The sequence below is a fragment of the Oncorhynchus clarkii genome, chromosome 9 (assembly GCF_045791955.1).
Source record: "Oncorhynchus clarkii lewisi isolate Uvic-CL-2024 chromosome 9, UVic_Ocla_1.0, whole genome shotgun sequence".
NCBI lineage: Eukaryota > Metazoa > Chordata > Actinopteri > Salmoniformes > Salmonidae > Oncorhynchus > Oncorhynchus clarkii.
The window spans coordinates 20,285,499-20,302,352 of NC_092155.1; the positions used below are offsets into that span (position 1 = coordinate 20,285,499).

The 16,854-nt window shown below is 43.7% G+C and overlaps 1 protein-coding gene across 1 annotated transcript; it reads right to left on the bottom strand.

Moving 5' to 3' along the window:
- Positions 1-9,649: 9,649 nt before the first annotated feature.
- LOC139417500 (uncharacterized) lies at positions 9,650-11,364 on the bottom strand. The gene is made up of 6 exons (XM_071166767.1): positions 11,304-11,364; positions 10,798-11,160; positions 10,305-10,652; positions 10,059-10,190; positions 9,898-9,947; positions 9,650-9,793 (listed from the first exon to the last, which is right to left on the bottom strand). Exons 1-6 carry the CDS (start codon positions 11,344-11,346, stop codon positions 9,650-9,652), a joined length of 1,080 nt encoding a protein of 359 aa, XP_071022868.1. The 5' UTR covers positions 11,347-11,364.
- Between the last annotated feature and the right edge of the window lie 5,490 nt (positions 11,365-16,854).

Below are 16,854 nucleotides of genomic sequence, written 5' to 3' on the forward strand. Positions count from 1 at the left end.
CAGTCTGCGCCCTATAACGGCAAAGTGCAGACCTGACCCTCTTCCAGGTGCGCTCGCAACGTTGGACAAAAGCCTGAGCGGAGGGGACGCTGGACTCGGCGAACTGAGATGAGAACAGCGGAGGCTGGTACCCGAGGCTACTCTGAAAAGGGGATAGCCCGGTCGCAGACGAAGGAAGCGAGTTGTGGGCGTATTCTGCCCAGGGGAGCTGTTCTGACCAAGACGCAGGGTTGCGAAAAGAAAGACTGCGTAAGATGCGACCAATAGTCTGATTGGCCCGTTCTGCTTGACCGTTAGACTGGGGGTGAAAGCCGGAAGAGAGACTGACGGAAGCCCCAATCAAACGGCAAAACTCCCTCCAAAATTGAGACGTGAATTGCGGACCTCTGTCCGAAACGACGTCTGACGGAAGGCCATGAATTCTGAAAACATTCTCGATGATGATTTGTGCCGTCTCTTTAGCAGAAGGAAGCTTAGCAAGGGGAATAAAATGAGCCGCCTTAGAGAACCTGTCGACAACCGTAAGAATAACAGTCTTCCCCGCTGACGAAGGCAGTCCGGTGACAAAATCTAAGGCGATGTGAGACCACGGTCGAGAGGGAATGGGAAGCGGCCTGAGACGGCCGGCAGGAGGGGAGTTACCGGACTTAGTCTGCGCGCAGACCGAACAAGCAGCCACGAAGCGACGCGTGTCATGCTCCCGGGTGGGCCACCAAAAACGCTGGCGAATGGAAGCAAGCGTACCCCGAACGCCAGGATGGCCGGCTAACTTGGCAGAGTGAGCCCACTGAAGAACGGCCAGACGAGTAGGAACGGGAACGAAAAGAAGGTTCCTAGGACAAGCGCGCGGCGACGGAGTTTGAGTGAGTGCTTGCTTTACCTGCCTCTCAATTCCCCAGACAGTCAACCCGACAACACGCCCCTCAGGGAGAATCCCCTCGGGGTCAGTGGAGGCTACTGAAGAACTGAAGAGACGAGATAAAGCATCAGGCTTGGTGTTCTTAGAGCCCGGACGATAAGAAATCACAAACTCGAAACGAGCGAAAAACAGCGCCCAGCGCGCCTGACGCGCATTAAGTCGTTTGGCAGAACGGATGTACTCAAGGTTCCTATGGTCAGTCCAAACGACAAAAGGAACGGTCGCCCCCTCCAACCACTGTCGCCATTCGCCTAGGGCTAAGCGGATGGCGAGCAGTTCGCGGTTTCCCACATCATAGTTACGTTCCGACGGCGACAGGCGATGAGAAAAATACGCGCAAGGGTGGACCTTGTCGTCAGAGAGGGAGCGCTGAGAAAGAATGGCTCCCACGCCCACCTCTGACGCGTCAACCTCGACAACGAACTGTCTAGAGACGTCAGGTGTAACAAGGATAGGTGCGGATGTAAAACGATTCTTGAGGAGATCAAAAGCTCCCTGGGCGGAAACGGACCACTTAAAGCACGTCTTGACAGAAGTAAGGGCTGTGAGAGGAGCTGCCACCTGACCGAAATTACGGATGAAACGACGATAGAAGTTCGCGAAGCCGAGAAAGCGCTGCAGCTCGACGCGTGACTTAGGGACGGGCCAATCAATGACAGCTTGGACCTTAGCGGGATCCATCTTAATGCCTTCAGCGGAAATAACAGAACCGAGAAATGTGACGGAGGAGGCATGAAAAGAGCACTTCTCAGCCTTCACAAAAAGACAATTCTCTAAAAGGCGCTGGAGGACACGTCGAACGTGCTGAACATGAATCTGGAGTGACGGTGAAAAAATCAGGATATCGTCAAGGTAAACGAAAACAAAGATGTTCAGCATGTCTCTCAGGACATCATTGACTAATGCCTGAAAGACAGCTGGAGCGTTAGCGAGGCCGAAAGGAAGAACCCGGTATTCAAAGTGCCCTAACGGAGTGTTAAACGCCGTCTTCCACTCGTCCCCCTCCCTGATGCGCACGAGATGGTAAGCGTTACGAAGGTCCAACTTAGTGAAAAACCTGGCTCCCTGCAGGATCTCGAAGGCTGAAGACATAAGAGGAAGCGGATAACGATTCTTCACTGTTATGTCATTCAGCCCTCGATAATCTATGCAGGGGCGCAGGGACCCGTCCTTCTTCTTAACAAAAAAAAACCCCGCTCCGGCGGGAGAGGAGGAGGGGACTATGGTACCGGCGGCAAGAGCTACAGACAAATAATCTTCGAGAGCCTTACGTTCGGGAGCCGACAGAGAGTATAGTCTACCCCGGGGGGGAGTGGTTCCCGGAAGGAGATCAATACTACAATCATACGACCGGTGTGGAGGAAGAGAGGTGGCCCTGGACCGACTGAACACCGTGCGCAGATCGTGATATTCCTCCGGCACCCCTGTCAAATCACCAGGCTCCTCCTGTGAAGAAGAGACAGAGGAAACAGGAGGGATAGCAGACATTAAACATTTCACATGACAAGAGACGTTCCAGGAGAGGATAGAATTACTAGACCAATTAATAGAAGGATTATGACAAACTAGCCAGGGATGGCCCAAAACAACAGGTGTAAAAGGTGAACGAAAAATTAAAAAAGAAATGGTTTCGCTATGATTACCAGAGACAGTGAGGGTTAAAGGTAGCGTCTCACGCTGAATCCTGGGGAGAGGACTACCATCCAAAGCGAACAAGGCCGTGGGCTCCCTTAACTGTCTGAGAGGAATGTTATGTTCCCGAGCCCAGGTCTCGTCCATAAAACAGCCCTCCGCCCCAGAGTCTATTAAGGCACTGCAGGAAGCTGACGAACCGGTCCAGCGTAGATGGACCGACAAGGTAGTGCAGGATCTTGAAGGAGAGACAGGAGTAGTAGCGCTCACCAGTAGCCCTCCGCTTACTGATGAGCTCTTGGCTTTTACTGGACATGAAGTGACAAAATGACCAGCGGAACCGCAATAGAGACAAAGGCGGTTGGTGATTCTCCGTTCCCTCTCCTTAGTCGAGATGCGGATACCTCCCAGCTGCATAGGCTCAGCACCCGAGCCGGCAGAGGAAGATGGTAGTGATGCGGAGAGGGGGGCAACGGAGAACGTGAGCTCCTTTCCACGAGCTCGGTGACGAAGATCAACCCGTCGCTCTATGCAAATAGCGAGTTCAATCAAGGAATCCACGCTGGAAGGAACCTCCCGGGAGAGAATCTCATCCTTTACCTCCGCGCGGAGACCCTCCAGAAAACGAGTGAGCAAAGCCGGCTCGTTCCAGTCACTGGAGGCAGCAAGAGTGCGAAACTCAATAGAGTAGTCTGTTATGGATCGATTACCTTGACATAGGGAAGACAGGACCCTGGAAGCTTCCTCCCCAAAAACAGAACGATCAAAAACCCGTATCATCTCCTCCTTAAAGTCCTGATACTGGTTAGTACACTCAGCCCTTGCCTCCCAGATTGCCGTGCCCCACTCACGAGCCCGTCCAGTAAGGAGAGATATGACGTAGGCGATACGAGCTGTGCTCCTGGAGTAAGTGTTGGGCTGGAGAGAAAACACAATATCACACTGGGTGAGGAACGAGCGGCATTCAGTGGGCTTCCCAGAGTAACACGGCGGGTTATTGATTCTGGGCTCCGGAGATTCGAAAGCCCTGGAAGTGGCCGGTGGATCGAGGCGGAGATGGTGAACCTGTTCTGTGAGGTTGGAGACTTGGGCGGCCAGGGTCTCAACGGCATGTCGAGCAGCAGACACTTCCTGCTCGTGTCTGCCTAGCATCGCTCCCTGGATCTCGACGGCAGAGTGGAGAGGATCCGAAGTCGCTGGGTCCATTCTTGGTCGGATTCTTCTGTCACGGTGCGTGAATGAGGACCCAAAAGCGAATTAACGTGAACAGAACTTCTTTAATAACAAAACATAGGTAGGCTCAGATGGACCGGCAGATTCCGACAGGACAGGACAAGGTTGCAGCAAACATGACGATAGTCTGGTTCAGGCATGAAAAACACAAACAAGAATCCGACAAAGACAGGAACAAAAACAGAGAGAGATATAGAGGACTAATCAGAGGGAAAAAGGGAACAGGTGGGAAAAGGGGTGACGAGGTAGTTAGGAGGAGACAAGGAACAGCTGGGGGAAAGAGGGGGAGAAAAGGTAACCTAATAACGACCAGCAGAGGGAGACAGGGTGAAGGGAAAGGACAGAAACAAGACACAACATGACAATACATGACAATGTCAGAGCAAAAACAAAGCCACGAGGTCGAAGGACTTGTCCATAGAGCTCCGAGGCACTATTGTCGAGGCACAGATCTGGGGAAGCGCACCAAAAAATATCTGTAGTATTCAAGGTCCCCAAGAACAGTGGAAGAAGTTTGGAACCACCAATACACTTCCTAGAGCTGGCCACCCGGCTAAACTGAGCAATCAGGCAAGAAGGGCCATGGTCAGAGGGGTGACCAAGAACCTGATGGTCACTCTGACAGAGCTCCAGATTTCCTCTGTGAAGATGGGAGAAGGAAAACCATCTCTGCAGCACTCCACCAATCAGTCCTTTATGGTAGAGTAGCCAGATGGAAGCCACTCCTCAGTAACATGCACTTGACAGCCCACTTGGAGTTTGCCAAAAGAAACTTAAAAGACTCACAGAGCACGACAAACAAGATTCTCTGGTCCGATGAAACCAAGATTGAACTCTTTGGCTTGAATGCCAAGCGTCACGTCTGGAGGAAACCAGTCTCCGCTCATCACCAGGCCAATACTAACCCTACGGTGAAGCACGGTGGTGGCAGATTCATGCTGTGGGGAATATTTTTCAGTGGCAGGGACTGGGAGACTAGTCAGGATCGAGGGAAAGATAAACGGAGCAAAGTACAGAGAGATCATTGATGAAAACCTACTCCAGAGCGCTCAGGACCTGTCCTTGAGTGGCCCAGCCAGAGCTTGGACTTGAACTCTGTCGAACATCTCTGGAGATACTTGAAAATAGCTGTTCAGCAACACTCCCCATCCAACCTGACAGAACTTGAGAGGATCTGCAGAGAAGAATGGGAGAAACTCCCCAAATACAGTTGTGCCAAGCTTGTAGCTTCATACCCAAGAAGACCTGAGGCTGTATTCACTGCCAAAAGTGCTTCAAGAAAGTACTGAGTAAAATGTTGATATTTCACATTTAAATTTGCAAACATTCCTATGTTTTTGCTTTGTCGTTGTGGGGTATTGTGTGTAGATTGATGAGGGAAAATCATATTTAATCAATTTTAGAATAAGGCTATAACGTAACAAAATGTCAAAAAAGTCAAGGGGTCTGAATCCTTCTTGAATGCACTGCTATGTAGGACACCCAGGCTCTTCTCACACTGATCACTACTCTCTCTATGGGTGTAAATTATTCCTGGATGGGATTCTCCTGAGCAACGTCTGAAACAATAGACACTGTTTTGTCCTGCAAAGGTCTCAGTGTGTATTCTACAGTTCAGTCACAGAGTCTCCTGGTTGGACTTACTCCGACAGACTTCTGAAGAGGGTGACAGAGTAAGATCATTGTGTGTATTTTCCTGTTATTTTTATTTCTTGCCATTTTATTTGAATTTTATTGTGCAAAATGAATATTCAAAATTAGGGAAGGAAGTTAAGTTACCTTGGACAGTTAAAGCAATTCAACATTGATTTTGCCCACTAACATTGCATCACAGTATTATGTACAGAGCCTCCTAACTCTATCCTGGAGATTGTCAGGTTAAAGCTACCATCTTGTCTCTTCACACTCAGACGTTTAGTCTCGTTAAAGTCCTTGGTACAGTTGTAGACATATGAACTCTCTTGAGCGTGGTGAAATGATGATGCTATCAGAAGACGTTTCTCTCCAAAGGTCTGCTTTAACCGAGCAACATAGGTCATCATATCAGATTTACAAAAGCAAGGGAGAGACACAGTACCTCCCATCTCAGTACAAATCCCAGGGTCTGGTTGAACCATGGCCATATTCAATGCACAAACTGTAAAACATAAAAATAGAAATAGATCAAAAAGAATTTCTAACCATTATAAAGACAGTACATCTCATTATACATTCCATACTCATACTATAACTGATGTAAATGGATTCAAAATACTATGGCATGAAATTATTTGAAAAAGCATCCACTTTTAAAATTCTTACTTACTTATCGAAGTAGGCGTAAAACAAAAACATTGTCCAATGTCATATCTTCATTGTAATGCCAATCCTTTCTGCATTGTATAGTGTGAGGGTCTGACAACGGGGCACCTCTTTTATGATGACACTTTACATGTAGCCGTCATACAGTAGGAGGGAACACTGAACTGAGAGACTCTATTGGCTGTCTGAACAGGAATAAAAGCTACAGTCTAGCAAGTGTGTTTACAACAGTTTGAGCAGCCCAGACAGACTTTTAAAGAAGACAATCAAGTCAGAGTTATTAGATCAAGCTGATTAAATCGTGGCTTGATACAATGCTTATTTATTTGTGAAATTAACTTATTAAGAGCAATTTTTCTTTTGATGTTTGGACAAACAGTAAAGGATCATATTCCGCTTTCTAGTGCCTCTGGTACTAAGCCCATCCCAACCCAGCCCTGAGCCCATCCCAACCCAGCCCTGAGCCCATCCCAACCCAGCCCTGAGCCCATCCCAACCCAGCCCAGCTCAGAGGTAAAATGAATCCAAAATGTAGTAAGTTTCTCGCCCACAGCATACTGTATGGAACCTCCATTTTTGGTTCATGGTTTTCATCTTAGGCCTCCAACATTAAATAGTATTATCAGTGTGGCAATAGCGTGGCCTATTAATTTCAGACCTTTGTTGGTTACTAATGCCCTTTTAAATATGGTATAGCTATATTTTTGCCCTTTTTTTTATGTCAGCCCAGATCCTCTAATTAATTAACCTCAGTAGTGCCACTGCACCGTGCATGTCTCTTTTAAGTACATTATGTCTCTGTAGTACTTTGTCTTTGTAATACATGTCTTCTTTGATATAAGTATACCTTAAGTATTTGAAAGAAAACAAATATTATTTGTCCAGCTGGTCATTCAACAGTTACAATACTCCAGATGACCAGCAGAAGGTCTATTGTGTCTAGAACATGTCTTGTCATGTACAGTATAAAGGTGAAGGGGGGAAGAGCAGAGTACATATGGGATAACACCAACAGAATGAAACAGGTCTATTGTATGTCAGTCTCTTTCCCTGTATATCCTTCACAGAAACATGCACTGACTGATGTGTAACACCTAAGAGTGCATGTCTGATTGGACACCAGTCAACCAGTCAACTTTCCAACCAATACATGACACATTTGATTCATTTTTCACTCCTGTTAGTATGGTTCTTATAGGAAGCAATCTATCAGAAGGAGGATCCTCCTCTATTGGTCTCCTTCTGACAGAGGAACCTGCAGTAGTTTTTGTGCTGTACAAGACTTGTCTGGTTGAGAATGTACTGAAAGTTCTCCCATGACATCATCATAAAGTCACCCCCCCCCCCCGAGCCCATCGATATAGAATAGATTAAATTAACTGTCTCATGTGTGATACAGCACAGAGAGTTCAAATAGTTTTCATCAGCAGTTATTTGTGGTTTGTAACAGATTTCAGATAACAAAATATATGTTATAGTCAGTTTAATAAATGACTGTTTTGCTGTGGCTGTAAGCTGTCAGGGGCAACATGAACAACAAGTAAAGATAGTGAGAACAACAGTGACAACACATAGACATCCTGCTGAAAACCACATAGAGACACAGAGAGCAGGTAGGAGGGTACTGTGGGTACAAAGTCAGCAGGCCCACCTGACCAAAGCATAGACACAGCCTCATCTTGAGCTTACAGAAGACTGCAGAGTACCTGGGAACTTGTTCACTGTGTGGGGGTGGGTGTAAATAGGTTGTCTCCCATTCTTCTTCAACCACTCCCTGGAACTCAATTTAAAAAAAACGACACGTAAACATTTGTCATTGTCTTCATCACATAGAGATCACTCTGCTATCCATTTTATTTTGAGTGATTGCGTGGCTCCTCCTGGTAACTAAGCTACACTTTATAATATCTTAGTTGATGTTAGTATTAATGATTCAGTAATGTAGAATGCCAGGCCTGTTTGAGGCGTGTGAATACATGATGCGGAAATGTGTTTATAACATGTTACAGACTTCTAATAAGCATGTACTAACTATATTACCTTGTTTTAGATCATTAACATCCAAACGTTGTGTTATTTGGGCACTTGTCTGACCACTATTTCGGCTAGACACAAACTATCACAGGAAAGGACGTTTTCAACTAATCAACATTTTGAACATTTTCACAACTTCTAAAAATGCATGCGACTCTACTGGCGAAGCAGTCACGGGAACTTCAATAATCACTGCTGCTCCAAATTGAAAGATAAATGAATTGCAGTCCTGCAAGGTAGACTTATACGTTCACATTTTGTCAACGGTTTCTGAAAACTGCTACATCACAATGTGTACATTGTCATACTTGAAATCAGTCTCTCAACGACATACTGTTCAAATTATATTCAGCTAAGATTTTTATTTTTAGTTCAGGCTTTTCTCATGAAGAGAGTGACATGGTTGTTTGTGGTTTAGATGAACTGAGGTGTGTGTGGAAAGCACGTGATGAGGACTGAAAGTCATTGCTGGGGGATAGAGATGAGTTGAGCTGAGTGTTAAATCTAGTTAAGGCAGTCAGAACACCGCAGATATGTTTTTAGGATACATCTAAAAATAGTTTCAGACAAACTTAAACACCAGTCAATAGATGCATATTTACAGTGCATTATGCAACTAAAAAGAGCTTTGTGACTGAGCGCAAGCCTAATATGGTTGTTGCACACTGAATCTGTGGGTGAAATTTAAGAACTGAGACAAATATGAATGTAACCCAAACAAGATCTCCATATGTAAGCAGTTTAATGTTTTATTGGATCTACTCTAAAATGCTCAATAAACAAATTAGGCACATTTGGGCAATCTTGATACAACATTTTTTACATAAATACAATGTTTCATTGGATCAGTCTAAAATTTTGCTCATACACTAATGCCATTTAGTGGCCAAAATCTAAATTTTCCCTGGGCTGGAATAATACATTATGGCCTTTCTCTTGCATTTCAAAGATGATGGTACAAAAAAAATACAAAAGAACGGTTGTTTTTTTCTTTGTATTATCTTATACCAGATCTATTGTGTTATATTCTACTACATTCCGTTCACACTTCCATAAACGACAAAGTGTTTCCTTTCAAATGGTACCAAGAATATGCATATCCTTGCTTCAAGGCCTGAGCTACAGGCAGTTAGATTTGGGTATGTTATTTTAGGCGAAAATTGAAAGAAAAGGGGGTAATCCTTAAGAGGTTTTAATTCGGGATCGGTGACCCTTCCACGGGACGGTTGAGCTAACATAGGCTAATGTGATTAGCATGAAGTTATAAGTAACAGGAAATAGACATATCTGATAATGGCAGAAAGGTTACATACTTGTTTATCTAACTGTCCAATTTACAGTAGTTATTACAGTGAAAGAATACCATAACATTGTTTGAGGGGAGTGCACAATTTTGAACATGAAAAGTTATTAAAAGGAGCTTGAACAGAATACAACAAATTGCAACACACAATGAAAAAGCCATAGTTATACATATAGTGTGGGAAACAACAAATCAATTCACATTATTAAAGAGCATAAGTTGATGTTTCAGTCCATGTTTTGGCACCTCACCCCAGAGTACACAGTGTCTCTCTCCATGGTGCTCCTCTGTCTCCGGCTCTTTGGCTTCTTGTGGATGACATTCAGAGAAGCGTAATGGACCGACGTGAGTGTGTGATCATCTTCTTGATCCTAAGAGGAATAACAAAACAAATCAGGAAATGACCTGATCATTTGATAGAAGGATCTGTTTACAGTTCATCCAAAAATTGTATATATCTTTATGGTCTGCATACCTGAGTATGAGAACCGGTGACTGCCAGACCACTTGTCTGAGGGTGCTTTCCTTTTAGTAAAACACATGAAGGAATCATCATACAATCAGTTTCATGACTAAAACATATCGTAAACCTCACCAACATCTTAATCATATATTGTTGGCAATGATAACGCTTACCTCTGCACAGTAGAGAGGTTTTCTTGATCATCTTATACAAAACATAAGCAAGGACAATGATGAGGATGACACAAAGAGCCAACGCTACACCCAGACAGTACACCAAGAGAAGATGGTCCTCTTTACAACCATCTGTGGAAATACAGACAGTGACAGAGGAGATTCAGGACATTTTGCTCCACCAGACATTGGGTTTATTCATAGCACCATGAAAGAATATCAGAACATATCAGAATGATTATTTACGGTCAACATCCAGCTTGGTCCCGTTCCCAAACAGTATCTCCCCACATGAGGCCACTGCACAGTAGTAAGTCCCAGCATCAGAAAGGCTGAGGTTCCTCTTGGGGAGGTTGTAGACACAGCTCTGTGTAGGAGACCCAGCCTCTGTGCAATTCTCACACTGATCACTCCTGTCTCTATTGGTGTAAAGGATTCCTGGACGGGATTCTCCTGAGCCATGTCTGAACCAAAAGACACGGTGTTCTGCACAGGTCTCAGTGTGAATTGTACAGTTCAGAGTCACAGAGTCTCCTGGCTGGACTGACTCAGACACAGGCTGCTGGTGCACAGACATGCTGTTGGACTCTGAACCTGAAGAGAGTGACGGAGTAAGATCATAGTGTTTAAATTGTATTTGCCTGATATATACTGTACATTTATTGCCAAATTCTAAAGTATATTTCTAATTTAATGGTGCAAAATTTAAATCCCAAATTAGGGAAGGAAGTTAAGTTACCTTTTACAATCAATAAAGTTCCATCTCCAAATTTGACTTTGCCCACTTTCATGGCACCACAGTAGTATGTAGCAGAGTCCCATGGCTCTGTCTTAGAGATGGTCAGGTTAAAGCTGTCAACTCCTTTCTTCACACTCAGATGTTTAGTCTCAGTGAAATTCTTGGTAAAGTTGTTGAAGTAAAAATATTGTCCACTGGAAAGTGTTGATGTCATGAGAAGGGGTTTCTGTCCAAGAGTCTGCTTGAACCAAACAACATCGGTATTCACATCAGTTGGCCAAAAGCAAGTGATATTCACACTAGCTCCCCGGTGAGTAACCATCACTGGGTTTGGTTGAACAATGTCCTTGGTTAATGCACAAACTGTAAATCCAAACAAACATGGATCAAAGATCAAGATAAAGACAAAATTACATCTAAAATACTTGCTTCAAAGTCATTCAAATGGATTCTAAAAGCCAATAGTATATAGATTGTTTTAAAGGATGTAAATAAAAATGTCTTACCGGAGTTGGCATAAAACAAAAAGATTGCCCAATGTCTGATCATCTTTGTAACGTCAATCCTTTCTGCACTGTATAGAATGAGGGTCTGACAACGGGGCACCTTTTATGTGATGGCACTTTACATAGCTTTTATACAGTGTAGGAGGGAACTCTGAAACAAGAGATTGTATTGGCTGTTTGAACAGGAATAAAGAGTACTGTCTAGCAAATATGTCGTCTGGTTTACCACAATTTGAGCAGGAAAAAGACATTGTAAAGCAAGTCAGAGTTATTGTTTTGAGACAATCAAATAGTGGCTTGATTCAGCTGGTTACTTATTTGGGAAATTACACTTTAATTACATACCAGTTCTCTTATGATGTTTGGGCAAACAGTGAATGATCCTATTCTGCTCTCTAGTGCCCCCAATTCTGAACCCATCCCAACCCAGCCCAGCTCAAAGGTTAAATTAATCCATAGTATGTTTTTAGTCTGTCTGATACCTAACTCATAACAAAGACAGTAAAAATGGGGACTGATAAGCTTTGCTAATTAAATCAAAATCAAATTCACTTGTCACATGCTTCACAAACTAAAAGTGAAATGCTTACTTGCGGAATCTTCCCAACAATGCAGAGAGAAAAAAATGAAATAATAGAAAAGTAATTACATGAGGAATAAATACATAATGACTAACGATAGCTTGGCTACATACACGGGATACCACCACCAAGTCGATGTGCAGGGATATGAGGTAATTGAGATAGGTATGTACATAAAGGTAGCGATAAATTGAATAGGCATCAGAATAGAAAATGATCAGTGACAGCAGCGTATGTGATGAGTCAAAAGAGCGTCAAGCAAATAGTCTGAGTAGCTATTGGTTAACTATTTAGCAGTCTTATTGCTTGGAGGTAGAAGCTGTTCGGGGTCCTGTTTGTTCCAGACTTGGTGCATCGGTACTGCTTGCCGTGCAATAGGAGAGAGAACAGTATGACTTGGGTGGCTGGAGTTTTGACAATTTTTAGGGCCTTCCTCTGGGCCTGTTGTAGAGGCCCTGGATTGCATGGAGCTCGGCTCCAGTGATTAACTGGGCCATACGCACTACCCTCTGTAGTCCCTTGCAGTCGAATGCAAAGCAGTTGCCATACCAAGCGGTGATGCAGCCATTCAAGATGCTCTCAAGGGTGCAGCTGTATAACATTTTGAGGATCTGAGGGCCCATACCAAATCTTTTCAGCCTCCTGAGGGGGAAGAGGTGTTGTTGTGCCCTCTTCACGACTGTGTTGGTGTGTGTGGAACATGGGAACAGTTGTGTTTGACCCGACCACAATGGTATTTTACTGTAACAAATTGACAACAGTCTGTGCGGGTTTTGACATTATCGATCATAGTCTGCTGCTGGAAAAATGTAAATGTCATGCCTTTACAGTCCTGCTATATTGTGGATGAAGAGTTAATTGTATAACAGAACACCGAGGGTTTTCTTTAATAGAAGCCTATCCAACATGATCCATTTAGAATCAGGAATTCCACAGGGCAGCTGTCTAAGCCCCTTACTTTTTCAAACTTTACTAATGAAATACCACTGGCTTTGAGTAAAGACCGTACGCAGATGACTCAATACTATACACGTCAGCTACTACAGTGAGTGAAATCACTGTAACACTTAACAAAGAGCTGCAGTTGGTTTCAGAATGGGTGGCAAGGAATAAGTTAGTCTTAAATATTTCAAAAACTTAAAGCATTGTATTTTGGACAAATCATTCACTAAACACTAAACCTCAAATAAGTCTTGTAATAAATAATGTGGAAATTTAGCAAGTTGAGGTGACTTAACTGCTTGAAGTATCCCTGGATTGTCAACTGTCATTGTCAAAACATGGTGATACAACAGTGGCTAAGATGGGGAGAAGCGCTGCTCTGCCTTTTTAATTAACATCACTATCAACAAGGCAGGTCCTACAATCCCTAGTTTTGTCGCTCCTGAACTACTGTTCAGTCATGTGGTCAGGTGCCACAAAAGAGGGACCTAGGAAAATTACAATTGGTTCAGAACAGGGCAGCACGGCTGGCCCTTAAATGTACACGTAGAGCAAACATTAATAATGTGCATGTTAATCTCTCATGGCTCAAAGTGGTGGAGAGATTGACTTCATCACTACTTGTTTTTGTAAGAACTGTTGATATGTTGAATGCACCGAGGTGTCTATTTAAACTTCTAGCATACAGCTCGGACAACCATGCATATCTACACAATCCGCAAGTCTAGAACAGAGTATGATGCGCAGTACTATGTAGAGCCATGACTACATGGAACTCTATTCAACATCAGGTAAATGATACAAGCAGTAGAATCAGATTTAAAAAACAGAATAAAAATACACCTTATGGAACATCTGGGACTGTAAAGAGACACACACAGAGGCACAAACAAACGCTTATACATACACATGATAAGGTATCCATCAGGCACACGTACACATGGATTTTGTATTGTAGATATGTGGTAGTAGAGTGGTGGCCTGAGGGAACACACTTAATGTATTGTGAAAAGTGTTATGAAAAGTATTTGAAATTGTATATAACTACCTTAATGTTGCCGGACCCCAGGAATGGTAGCTGGGGATCCTTAATAAATACAAATGATAATTCCTTAGTGATGTGGACACCAAGGAACTGGATTGGGTTCAGGGTGTCTGGGATGATGCTGTTGATGTGAGCCATGACCAGCCTTTCAAAGCATTTCATGGCAACTGATGTGAGTACAAAGGGGCGATAGTCATTTAGACAGGTTATGTTGCCGTTCTTGAGCACAGGGACTATGGTGGTCTGCTTGAAACATGTAGGTATTACAGACTGGGTCAGGAATAGGTTGAACATGTCAGTGAATACACTTGCCAACTGGTCAGCGCATGCTCTGGTAATCCGTCTGGACCTGCTGCCGTTTGATTGTTAACCTGTTCAAAGGACTTACTCACATCGGCTACGGAGAGCATGATCACATAGGCGTCCGGGACAGCTGGTGCTCTAATGCATGGTTCAGTGTTGCTTGCCTCGAAGTGAGCAGATATTTAACTCGTCTGGAAGGCTTGCATCACTGGACAGTTCGCAGCTGGGTTTCCCTTTATAATCTGTGATAGTTTGCAAGTAATGCCACATCCGACGAGCGTAAAAACCGGTGTAGTAGGATTCGATCTTGGTCCAGTATTGACGCTTCGCCTGTTTGATATTTAGCCTAAAGGAATAGCAGGATGTCTTATAAGCATCCGGATTAGTGTCCCTCAGATTTAGCTCATTGCAGATGTTACCTCTAATCCATGGCTTCTGGTTGGGATACATACATACGGTCACTATGGGGATGACATCCTCAATGCACTTATTTATGAAGCCTGATGTGGTAAACGTATTCAAGTCTGTGCTAGCGAAACAGTCTTGTAGTTTAAAATCAGCTTCATCTGACCACTTCCACATTAAGGGTGCCACTGGTACTTCCTGTTTGAGTTGATGCTTGTAAGAAGGAATCAGGAGGATACAGCTGTGGTCATATTTGCCAAATAGTGTGCGAGGCAGAGCATTGTATATGTCTCTGTGTACAGAGTAAAGGTGATCTAGAGTTCTTTAGCCTCTAGTTGCACAGGTAACATGCTGACAGAAATTAGGTAAACGGATTACGACCCATAGCCTGGCCTGCTAGGCTTCAGAGGGGAGGGGAGCCTACTGCAGGAGTTAGAAAGAATTAGTTTGTGTCCTTGAGAGAGGTCTGTGAGAATGAGATGGTGTGCTAAGGCAGGGAATTTGTAACTGTTACAATACTCCAGATGACCCATAGGAGGTCCGTTGTGGATAGAGGTGGACAGTTCTTGAGAGCATCATTCGTGTATATGGGGGAAATTCCTGCAGAATGAAACAAATCTAACAAATATATCATTCTCATTCCCTATCATTCACACAGATATCCATTACTAACTGAACTGTATCACCTTAGAGTTTAGTAGGGGTCAGGGGTTTACCTGGGTGGGCAGGGCTCTTGGCTGTAGCCTGGATACACCTTCTACTCTACACTCTGTAAACTAATGATTACAGATTAATAATTTATACAACTTTTCTACTGGTAAGTAGTAAGATACTTTGTGGGTCTGCATGGCAGTGGTCTGTGTTTCTAATTGTCATGGGCGTGAACAACGAAGAATAAGAGCAACTGATTGACACCACATATAGTAGACATCCTCCTAAAAACCACAGTATGTACCAGGGTATTAGGCCTATCCAAAGCGCAGTGATGGCGTCGTTTTGAGCTCACAGCAGACCAAAGTGCTCAGATACCTGTTAACTGCTCACTGAGTGCGTGATGCGTGGGTGGGTTTATCATGGTACAGTAGGTTGTCTCAGAAGCCCTCTGCACAAACATTCATACAGACATATTGTACATACAGAACACAAGAGAAAGAATAATTCAATTTCAGGTGGTATCAGTTGTTTAAGTTGTTGACACAGGATGCTGTAGAAAGGTCTTGTAAGTAATTATCTTGAAGGTTTTACTTGTTTGTTGGTTTGAGGTTGTCTCACCACTCTGGACAGACCTGAGTTAAATAGTAGACTATTTGTTTTCTCACACTTACTTTAGGTGCTTTTGATTTATCTGGCCTCCATTGCACCGGTCAAGCTTAGCAAGTGTACATAAAGAATTGGAAAGGAAACTAACACTATTTTGACCATGTCATTCAACAGTTACAATACTCCAGACGACCAATAGGAGGTCTGTAGTGCATAGAGCGTGTCTTGTCTTGTCATGTACAGTATGACGGTGAATAGGGGTGGAGCATCATGAGTACATGTGGGGGAAACACCTACAAAATGAAACAAGTACATTTTTGTCCTTCTTACATTCCCTGTATATCATTTACAGAATCACGCACTAACTGATGTGTAACACCCGAGAGTACATGGCTGACATGACACCCCAGCTTATTAACGAATACATGTGACACATTTTTATCTAGTCTTTTTAACTCTCTGGTTAGCGTTGTTCTAATAGGAAGCAATCTCTTGGGTATAGAGGATCCTCTTCTATTGGTCTCCTTCTGACAGAGCATCCTGCAGTAGTCTTATAAGACTTGTCTGATTGAGAATGTACTGAAAGTCCTCCCATGACATCATCATAAACTGGCCCCTCCCCCTGAGCCCATAGATCTAGAATAAATGTATCACACATGAGACAGTTCACTCAGAGTTCAAATAGGGTTCATCAGCAGTTCGTTGTGGTTTGTAACTGATATATGATAACTAAATATATAGAGTCTGTTTTAAAATAGCTTGTTTTGCTGTGGATGTAAGCTGTCAGGGCCAACATGATCAAAATGTTAAGATATTGATAACAACATTGACACCACATAGACATCCTGCTGAAAACCACATAGAGACACAGAGAGCAGGTAGGAGGGTCCCGTGTGCTTACAGCAGCCATCAGGCCCTCCCACCAAAATGTAGATACGACCTCATCTTGTTCTTACAGCAGACTGCAAAGTACCTGTGAAAAGTACCTGCAGTTCTTTGTGGTTTGTAGGTGATA

Bases quoted from the DNA above. Each gene is read 5' to 3' on its own strand.
- LOC139417500 (XM_071166767.1), bottom strand. From the start codon at position 11,346: ATGATCAGACATTGGGCAATCTTTTTGTTTTATGCCAACTCCG. The intron at 10,653-10,797 runs GTAACTTAACTT...CACTCTCTTCAG, and splicing joins AACTTTATTGATTGTAAAAG to GTTCAGAGTCCAACAGCATG. The intron at 9,948-10,058 runs GTAAGCGTTATC...TTTTACTAAAAG, and splicing joins AACCTCTCTACTGTGCAGAG to GAAAGCACCCTCAGACAAGT.